General features: G+C 35.2%; 1 protein-coding gene across 1 annotated transcript; it reads right to left on the reverse strand.

Moving 5' to 3' along the window:
• Positions 1–468: 468 nt before the first annotated feature.
• Positions 469–6,268, reverse strand: LOC125650687 (gigasin-6-like). The gene is made up of 5 exons (XM_048879166.2): positions 5,791–6,268; positions 3,280–3,456; positions 2,802–3,062; positions 2,083–2,345; positions 469–1,135 (listed from the first exon to the last, which is right to left on the reverse strand). The coding sequence occupies exons 1-5, from the start codon at positions 6,102–6,104 to the stop codon at positions 492–494; spliced, it is 1,659 nt and encodes a 552-aa protein (XP_048735123.1). The 5' UTR covers positions 6,105–6,268; the 3' UTR covers positions 469–491.
• Positions 6,269–11,034: the final 4,766 nt, after the last annotated feature.

Here is an 11,034-nt window from a genome sequence, read left to right on the forward strand (position 1 = left end):
GTGATGCACCACAATAGTGATTTGTGTGAAGCATGAGAACATGGAGCAATTTTTTTTCCAAAAATCTTCTCAAGAAAAATTGCTAGCATCCCTGTGTAATGTACATTGTACATGCAACATTAGTTTTGTTCCATGGGAGCAGGAAGACCTACAATAGGGTTTTAGGTTTTAAACTATTGGTGCCTCAAATTACTAGCATATTTATACGAGTAAAGTGACTCAGGTGGGTGTTGTGGCCCTTGGGCTGTTTTTGATTATCTACATCAAGATATGGAATTTGAGATTTGTTTGTTCAACCATTTCCCCCCAAACGAGCGTGTGTAAATATGAGAAAAGTCAAACTACAAGATTTGAACCCCCACACATTAATGAACAAGTGGAGTCCGTGTTCTGTGTTTAAGATGAATGGAAATGTAGAACACACACTATTCCAAACTTTTCCCCAAAATATAAGATTATACTTTAGAATAACTTTTATCGTAAAATGTGATTTATTGTCCCTGATATGGTATTGCTATTCCACCAGCCGGCTGTATAGCTGCTGCCGGTAGTGGTGTTGTAGTTGTTGAGGTTGTGGTAGTAGCCGGAAGTACTTTCTCAAACTCAGCATTGTCAAACTTGTCTACTCTGAAGGACTCTATATCTGATGAACCCTTTCTTTCTTTAAATCTCAAATCATCCACCGAAAACATGTGTTCAATAAGTCCAGATGGGAACATGTTAAATTTGAGAGATGTTGTCTTTTCTCTCTTCAGAACAAAAGTTGCATATCCATACTTCAGTCCTAAGTGTCCGTTTTCAAACACGATCTCTGCTGTACCGTAAATTTTGTTTGTGTAGTTGCCTACAAATTCTTCATAAAGCCTGCCAAGAGGGACCTCTGGGTGTACTTCAGGAGTATCTTGTGTCAGGGCAGGCATGAAAGGGGCAGGAAAGGTGCACATAGTTGTGGAGTTCAACCATGTCTGATCTCCAAGGTACATGTCAGTAATGTAGCTGCTGAGGGTAGTTCGGAAGAGGTCGTCTTTGTCCTCTCCAGTCATAGCAATGAATATACCTAGATTGTAGTCGGGGAACAATGTCATCATTGTATTGTATCCATGCAAATCATCTGCCACTTCGAGAATCCTTTTGTCTGAAATAAAAGGAAACCATTTACTGTGTGCAAAATTGAATACATAATTATGCATATTCTTTTTATGTTTTTCGAATCATTATTCGTAAATCATCATGAAGATTGTATTTTTGTATATTTGTTTGGTTTTTTAAAATTTGTTTTGTTACATGTTTTTTTTTAAAATTTTGATAGGTAAGATTGACGAACAGGAAGTCTGACCAGAGATTTTTAGTAGGGGTGTTATACCTCAACTTTTGAGGATTTAATGTTATTCAATTTTCACTATAATGATACACACACACACACAAACACACACACACACACACACACACACACACACACACACACACACATATATATATATATATATATATATATATACCCCTTCCCCTTTTAGGCTATGTCATGAGGTAAAGTTAATTCTGAAATTTTAACTATATGTTTCTTTTAGCCAACTTTATTCATCAAGTTTTGCATGAAACTTATGTCCTTTGTTTTTCCCCTAGTTTTTCAGGCTGCCAATGCGCTTATTGGCATTACCCGATTTTCAACCGATCCATATTCCCTTCAGGTCCAGCGCCATCTCCCACCGACGGTGATATCAGATAAAATTATTTGCATTGTCAACATTACAAAGAAGCAGTTATCTATTCAAATCGTTCAATAGTGAAATGTATTTTTTTTTCCTTCTCTTTCTCATCAACTTTTGGATTAATTGCGCATTAAGAGTTCTATTTGAAAAATACTAGTATTACACCTTCAGGTTGTCAGAGTAAATCCATAGTTCATGTAAATGTCATAATTCACACGCTTAGCGTTATTCAGTACTTTGATTAGACATAGATTGGGAATTTCGAGACCGAGAGCCATACTTATGTCTGAATTCGATATTAAAGACCTACTAAACGTTATATATTTCAATAGATTTTCAAAGGATAACAAAATGTTTTGGCATTGCTACTCACTATTATACATTCCTTTCTTTATTCCCATGGCGTATGAGCAATGTGTTCGCGATACAGGTACTTTAGGAGCAAGGAAGTAATCCTCAACGCTGGGGTCTTTCAGGCGATTGTGGGCATCGAACAAATTTTCCTGATCTCTCTTGTTCAACAACGTTTCGTTTGATCCGGGTATTGTACCATTTCCTAGCAGATAGTTCATGAATTTGGCCATGTCGTTTGCACTACTGATTACGCATGAGGTGCTGCACAGTCTTGTCCATTTCCTTACGACAAATACATTACAGTATAGTTCATTTAGTTAGTATTTTGTTTCTGTATATGGGATTTTAAGTCTCATTCGAGAAGTTTTCAATTACGTAGAGACGTCACCAACTTAAAGTGAAGTACCACAAATTTTGAGGATTCTTTATCGTTTCTACACCCACTGTGACACAATTTCAATACCTACCGTGACATAAGACTTTTATTGTGAAATCATAACTCAAAGACCCGTGACTTTCACTTTTAATGACGGGTGTTTTGTCTAAGGAAGAGTTATAACATATGTTCAAAGTTTTGACGTTGCGCGGGTACCGAAAATAGACCCTGGTAGTAGTTGTAATAATGAATGAAATATGCATAGAAATTATAGATAATGTATATAACTGGCCATGATGCAGTTTAGTTACAAAGGAAAGCTAAAAAATAAAATGAATAGTTTTTAAAGAAAGAGTTCTTACTTTAGAAATTCATATGGAACTGGATACAGACTGTTCTCGTCATCTTTGTAGCCCTTGGCGATGTTTACCATAGCAGGAGCAACTGTAGTGAAGAACTCAGAGTTGGACATTCCAAGAGGATAGAAAATTTCGTTTTCAATGAGATTCTCCCAACTGTCTGCGCCAAGCCTCTCGCCGATGGTGGTCAGAATGGAGGACACAAATTCATTGTAGTAAAAACTGTCCCTGAAACGTCCCTTTGGTTTCATATGCTTAATTCGACTGGGGAAAAAATGGTCAGACTCTTGTTACATATATTTACTTTATATTTTTACATACAGTGAATATTATTAAATAATTTTCATTGACTAGTTAATGCAAAATTTTCAGCATAAAATATATTTCTTTACAAAAGGTAATACCCGGGAGGGGTATGAAAAAGCATTATTCTGTTGAAATTTTGTGTTAAGAAATAAGCAACAATGTCATCCAAACTTACTGGAGAGCAGGATCGCCTCTGTCTATAGAGTCGTCCAGGAAGAGATAGGGGGTATTTTTGATTCCAAGGCGATGTGACATTATATCTAGTGTGGTAGCGTATCTCGAACGTAACTTTGACTTCCTAAAAAGGGTGTCATTCCCAAATAGACGTTTCAGGGTTATGTCCTCGTCTATGCTAAATGATAACAATGCATTCGTAAGCACTTGAGGTATAAACAAAGTATGACTGTGGAGCTGTACTTGACATGCATCCTGCTCCAAAATATAAGTTTGTTTTCATTTAATGAATAATTCTATAAGAAATATAACTACATAGAGGTATTTTACTTGATAATGTGTAAATAATTTTCACATCAAGATATTCAAGTACTTTTATACAGGTTCCTATAGTAAATATGAAAGTCGCAGTAAGACTCGGAACTTCTCCTGAATCAATTAAATTTAATTTTTCACCACTGCATCCTTACAATCATACATGTGTGTATTAATTTTCTAATCTGAAATTAAGAGCAATATGAATATGTTCTTCATTTAACCATGAATGGTGTTTAGGATTTTGAGTTTTATTATTGTAATGTTACATATATATATAGCCTTGGCTCGGGGATAGAAAACACAACCCGTTGGATATAAATCACATCACAAACCATGGGAGACCCTCCGCCCCAGGTTTCTAATTACATTTTTACTGTTCGGCTTTCAAAGCCGCATAACATTCTGTAGCCAAAGAGTGCCTACTAAAATACACAAATAAATCATGTTTGAGAATGTTAAATGAAGTTAAAGGAATTAGAGTGCAAGTTTTCACAATATTAACATTTTACTCTTTAATTTACTATTTCTTGACTGTTTTGTATCACGTCAGCTGTAGATCACACGCGGTCTTTTTTTTTATTCACAAGGTTTTAAACTTCTCCTGTAACATTTATTGTTGAGTTTGTGGCTGAACTGTTATCAAATGTTTGCGAACACTATCATTTGATAGTCCTTTGTCCCCAAGAATTGCCGCTGCATTTATCTTTCTTTTTTTTTCTTTTTTTACAAGACATACAGACGTCTCCATATGAGTGACAAATTCTCGAGAGGGACGTTAAGCAAAATACAATTACATGATATACTCTAATATAATCAATCTACACAACAGTATTGGTATTGTTGGGAATTTTGCACTCTGATATGTTTGTAATCAAACTAGGGCTATATAGAATTTATGTACATTTGTGACGTCACACGTAGGGAAACTGTAATAATTAGAATATATGTAATGAGTGACATCCTCTGAATAAAGGAGTGTATATATATATATATATATATATATATATATATATATATATATATATAATACTTCCTTTAATTCCCTGCAGACACAGAGATACATTCAACAGTCCGATTCATTCAGATTATAAAGTCACACTTCATCGTCCGATCCTGAAGCGGAGGACGCCGGTTTCGCCAAAGTACTGCTTCTAGTATTTTTTGCAGAAATAGAATGCCGTAAAATTTAACCATCAAAATAATTTTTTAAGTAGCAGAAGTTAAAATTGGGTAGAGAGGTATGGAGACGCCAGTTTTGAGATAAGAGCTCTTCTGTGCATTTAGTGGAACTTCGAATAGACCTACAGTGCAACGAAAACGACAAAATTTATTTATAGCAGCTTCTCTTTCAATACACAAATGTAGGAAATACAAAATACTATCGAACGAAATATTTTACTAAAATGGAAACATATAAACATTGTTACATTTGTTGATTGATTGATTACTTTACGTTTCGACGAGGATTTTTCACTCAAAATGAGACGTCACCAGATGTAGGTGAAGTACCACAAATTTAGATCTATACTTAGTGATCAGGGCCTTAGCAGTGAAGTATTCCTTATCGATGCCTACCGCGACACGGGACCTCCGTTTTTAAGGTCATATCCGAAAAATCCGTGACTCTTACTTCTAAATGCCGAATGTTTGGCGAAGGATCAAATCACTAACTATTTTAACGTCTTAGGTTTGACGTGGTCATAGCACGAGCGGGACTCGAACTCACGACCTCCCGGTTACGAAACGAATGCTCTACCACTGAACTACCTCGTCATATTTGTAAGTAATATCCTGAATATGATACGTACGAACAATTAAATAACGTGATATAATTAGGATTCCATATATTTGATTACTTCCAGAATACATATCATTTATTTAGTTTGTGTATCATTTGAATTCGGGTGATGAAATTGTGTATGAGAAATTTGCTGAGCAGATTCAGTTCCACAGTGATGAATATTTCTCCCACTCCAGCATGTAAACAAATTGTTTCGCGCCTTACTATGTGCGAGAGTTCTCCAAAGGGAAATAACTCGAACATATCTCGAAACCGGTGCATTGCCTCAATAATTATTCTTCATGATAAACCTGTCTACATGAAATTATGATGTTACCTTGACCTCAGAAATTTAGTTACCGACAAAGAATAGGTGAAACAGATGACAATAAAATCAAAAGTTCAGATACGTACTTATACTCAGTGTATTCTGCACTTTTTTTGGCAATTAGAATATTTGCAAAAAGTGCAGAAATTCCTCCCAGTCCAAAAAGAGTATCCGTGGTGACGGGTTCTTGCGATATTTGGTCTTTGACACCGTAAGCCTCGCTGAAGACATTTTGGCCGTCCTTCACCACTGACACTACCATTCCTGGGTTCCTGTAATGTCTACAATCAGAATACGCATTTTGAATCGTCGTTCTTATTTCGTCTTCGATGGTGCCATGACAGGTGAAAACAACACAACACAACACAAACAGAGAGCACAGGACATTTCTTGTGGACATTTTTTTTTAAAGTAATGCGTGTAGTGCACCATTCTTCCGATTTTATACGACTTTTTAATTACTTCGTCGTAGATTATGCAATGGTGAATGACTCTAACAAATTAGTTATTCCCATATGTCATGATTTTGGACAAGCTCAGCGACTCTGGTAAAATTTCACAAAGGAATAATTTTATTCTTTACCTGGCCACGCCTTGTAATTAGCGTACAGATGTTCTTTTAAAAAGACTTACTGCTTCAATCAATCAAATTAAAATAAGATCTTCCCTGACCGTTACACTGGAGTGAATGTCGTCTGACAACATTGTATTCGAGGTCAGTGTCATGAATAATTCAATAAATATTCGACCAATAACAATAACTTCACAAAGAATCAAGGACCAATCAGGAATCGTTTTACTAAATCTTAATCTGATTGTAGTTTCACAAAAATAGTGCCGGTATATGAAAAGTTTAAACGAAGTCCAAATATTAGCGTTAAAGGAAAATATTAGATATATTACATCCATTATCGTTAAAGTTTATTTTCTGTGGTGTTCTAACATTGCTCATGGCCGCCGCCATCTTTGTCTGTTGTTTTCCCGTATTTCTCGGTAAGTGTCAACATGTGTATGATAAATACAAAGTCGTTTTCATATATACCAGCAAACCTTTCATGTTAGCGAAAGCTGTCATGTGATGTGGTCAGTTGTGAAATGGCATGACCTCAAATGCAATGCAGTCGGATCCTTCTCCAGTGTAACGGCTAGAGAAGATCTTATTTTAATTAGATTGCACTTCAAACTACATTATTTCCCTCTTTTATATTTCACTGAACTTAAGTTAATTTAAGACAAATCTATTATGATAGTGTATAACCTGATAAATCTCTATATCCAGACTGCAGAATCAGTTTTTTATTATTGTATCTGGAAACTTCTCTCATCGAGATTTCGGCTTTTAATATAAACAGGCATTCTGAGAGTATTGCATGACAATGCATAGTCCCCTACCGGTTGCAAAAATTACTGTACCACAACAATATTCAAAGTTCATTATGTAGGTTATGGTAAAAGGGAAAATTGGGGAACCAGGATAGGAATGGTTGGAAATCAACTACTATTCAAGTAGAGACTAGACCAGGAAAAAGACAAATGTATAATTAGGTTTAGGTCTTTAACCAAGACAATAAACTGTGAAATATTATAGTTGATCGTGAATAATTTTGCTACATTGTTGTATTACTATGCTAGAAGTTTTAATGAGTGTAGTACTCTTATCTACAGAAATAAGAAACTTGGATGTAAATTAACAATTCATGCTATTTTTCTAAGTCCAAGGGCCATAACTTAATGAAAAATCAACGGACCGAGACTAAATTCAAACTTGATCTGTAACTTGTTATGATAAAGCAATATACCAAATATCAAATGAATATCTGCAAGCACAACAAAAAAGTCTGGAAAACTGATAATTCATGCTATTTTTCAAGTCCAAGGGCCATAACGAAGTGAAAAATCAACGGACCGAGACGAAATTCAAACTTGATCTGTAACTTGTTATGGCAAAGCAACATACCAAATAAATGTCTACAAGAACAAGGAAAAAAGTGCGGAAAACTTAACAGACGGACGGACGGAGCGCAAACCTAAAGTTCCCTTCGACTTCGTCAGTAGGGGAAATTGTAATCAATGAATCAACTCCAATGCAAGAATGGATTAAAACTTCGAAGGATTATAGATTTGTTGATATATAAATACTGATATTGATACCGGTATGAAATAAAACGGTATTTTATCAGTTTTTAAATCGATGCAGGTTCCTAACAAACAAGTTGATGGTGCAGGGGTATCAACAGTCTTGTTGAAAGTCAACACTTCGCAAATTCTATGGTCGTTATAACAATCTAGTTTGCCAATACAACCTATCATTGGGTTATATGGTGTATGACGTGTTTCATACCGATTGTTAGGCCGTTCTTGGTACACTGATTTTGACTACGGATAACTCCGTTTACCTGATCAAGATATAGGACTCACGGCGGTTGTGGCCGGTTGACAGGGGATGCTTACCCCTCCTTGGCACCTGATCCCACCTCTGGTATATCCAGGGGTCCGTGTTTGCCCAACTCTCTAATTTTCATTGCTTATAGAAGTTATGAAATTGATCACTGTTCGTTATCTTTACCTTTAACAAGATGGAGTGGTCTGGGAAATTATATAAATATATAGATCGTTTCATTTTTTGCATTTGTTCATCTCTTGCAAATGAAAAAGCATGTCAACTCCTGAATTAATCAAATGCTGTAAATCATTTTGATTAATGTTTTATCCCTGAATTGTTCAAGTCTTACAACGTGCACATTTTCACCTCTTGTGAAGGACGTGACGTTTCATCTCTTGAATTCCTATTTTTAATTCACCTTTTCCTGATAATCAATACCTGTGTGCACCTTTTGAATAGTAATTCTTGAAAAGAAAATCCTGTGCGTTTGTTAATTATTTAAAAATATGACATTGCATTATAATTTTCTCACTTTCATATTTTGTCTCAAATTGAAATTCTGTGCAATTTCATAAAATATACAAGTATCCACACCACAAACCGAACAAGTGTCTTTCTCTACAACATTTGCTTTACTACTCTAACTACATATACAATCTTTCATACACAAGTACAATGAAATGCTAAGATAACGATCAGTGATCAATCTCATAACTCCCATTGGGAATACAAAATAAAGAGTTGGGCAAAACATAAATTTATTAAAAGAAAATTTCACAGGACATTCAAATGTACAAAATAAATAAATAATAATTTCATTAAAAAATCTACCACCTAGAGGACCAATACTTTTTCCAAGTGACTATTTTTAAAGCTGTGTTCCTGAAAGTTCAAAGTAATAGGAAGTTCAGCATCTTAGTAAAATTGTTTTTATTTGTGTTACTATGTTTTATCATCCCTTTCCCTTGATATTAATCCAATCGTTGTAACTACTCTGCTCTCCTTAAACAAGGATTATTGATTGAATCCCTGCGTGAAAATATGTATACGTGTTTTTGCATGCTTACCTTTGTGATATTTTGTATTTGATTTTGTCTGTGATAGTCGGTTTAAGAGCTCTGTAGACCTCATCTTATTTGTTTATGTTTGTACACAGTGTCGACTTTAAATAAAATCTACTTACTTATTGATTGCGGTTTTGCGTCGTTTTGGCAGTATTTCAGCCATTTACTGATTGTGGTTTTACGTTGTTTTGGCAGTATTTCAGCCATTTACTGATTGTGGTTTTGCGTCGTTTTGGCAGTATTTCAGCCATTTACTGATTGCGGTTTTACGTTGTTTTGGTAGTATTTCATCCATTTACTGATTTCGGTTTTACGTTGTTTTGGTAGTATTTCAGCCATTTACTGATTGTGGTTTTGCGTCGTTTTGGCAGTATTTCAGCCATTTATTGATTTCGGTTTTACGTTGTTTTGGTAGTATTTCATCCATTTACTGATTTCGGTTTTACGTTGTTTTGGTAGTATTTCAGCCATTTACTGATTGCGGTTTTACGTTGTTTTGGTAGTATTTCAGCCATTTACTGATTGCGGTTTTACGTTGTTTTGGCAGTATTTCAGCCATTTATTGATTTCGGTTTTACGTTGTTTTGGTAGTATTTCATCCATTTACTGATTTCGGTTTTACGTTGTTTTGGTAGTATTTCAGCCATTTACTGATTGCGGTTTTACGTTGTTTTGGCAGTATTTCATCCATTTACTGATTGCGGTTTTACGTTGTTTTGGCAGTATTTCAGCCATTTACTGATTGCGGTTTTACGTTGTTTTGGTAGTATTTCAGCCATTTATTGATTTCGGTTTTACGTTGTTTTGGTAGTATTTCAGCCATTTATTGATTTCGGTTTTATGTTGTTTTGGTAGTATTTCAATCATTTACTGATTGCGGTTTTACGTCGTTTTGGCAGTATTTCAACCATTTAAGGTAATTTGTTTCATGGATGTACCCTTTCAACGCATGTGGATTGAATAATTCGAGAAGAAACATATGCGAAATAGATTATAACTTTTCAATAAGAATACTGTATACACGGAATACGCTGTGAAATTATGGTAGATCTGGAATATTACATCAGAATAAGTTTGAAAAGTCCTTGACTGTTATACACAAGTTTAGGTCTGTACTCCCGAATATTCTGTACTTCAGAGTTAGAAACCAGTCACCTCCACAGATTAAACTGAAATTGGACAGAGGGGGGTTAAGCAAACTCAAAATTCACACGGACTCTATCAGATTATATAAACGATCACATTACACTTGCATGAACTTGGAGCTAGGAAAACACATCTGTTCAACTCTAAAAAGAAAACACCAGAATTTAAAAAAAAAAATAACGTAATACTGTTATTAAATTGATCAATAATTTAAATTTTCTTGTCTTCAAGTATTTGCATTCATATCACGAATCTCAACAGTGCTCGCACAAGCGTAGGTTGTGCCTAGTGCATGTAAAACGAAGAGCGTTCAATAACCCTTAACCTCAGCCAAATCTTCCCAGATCTAATTTTCAATCTCCAGTTAAATGCACTTTTGTTCACAGATATATCGCGAACCGAAAACCCATTCCACCTCCGAAAGTCTATGTGATTACTTGTCAGCTGTCACAAGACTCAGCTTTGTGTTTACAGTCCTAAAGTCTAGCCTCAATGTATTGTACATGTCGTAATGTATTAAATCATCTTTAACTGGCTGATGCGATATTATCTAAGTATCCCATTCACTTGGTTTATAACATAGCATACTCATCTTCCATATAATCAATTGTAGCTTTGTCTCTGCCTTGCTATGGTTACTATTGGTTTAAAAGTAACATTGTCTGAGAGACTGAACGTGACTCTTAAGCAACAGACACAAGAAAACTGAGAGTGTGTTCTGGGTCTAATGCATAGAA

The sequence above is a fragment of the Ostrea edulis genome, chromosome 5, assembly GCF_947568905.1.
Source record: "Ostrea edulis chromosome 5, xbOstEdul1.1, whole genome shotgun sequence".
NCBI lineage: Eukaryota > Metazoa > Mollusca > Bivalvia > Ostreida > Ostreidae > Ostrea > Ostrea edulis.

Excerpts from the sequence above, each read along its gene's own strand:
- LOC125650687 (XM_048879166.2), bottom strand. The coding sequence starts at position 6,104 with ATGTCCACAAGAAATGTCCTGTGCTCTCTGTTTGTGTTGTGTTGTGTT. Across the intron at positions 3,457-5,790 it reads GCAGAATACACTGAGTATAA|CATAGACGAGGACATAACCC; the intron begins GTACGTATCTGA and ends GTTATCATTTAG. Across the intron at positions 1,136-2,082 it reads AAAGAAAGGAATGTATAATA|ACAAAAGGATTCTCGAAGTG; the intron begins GTGAGTAGCAAT and ends CTTTTATTTCAG.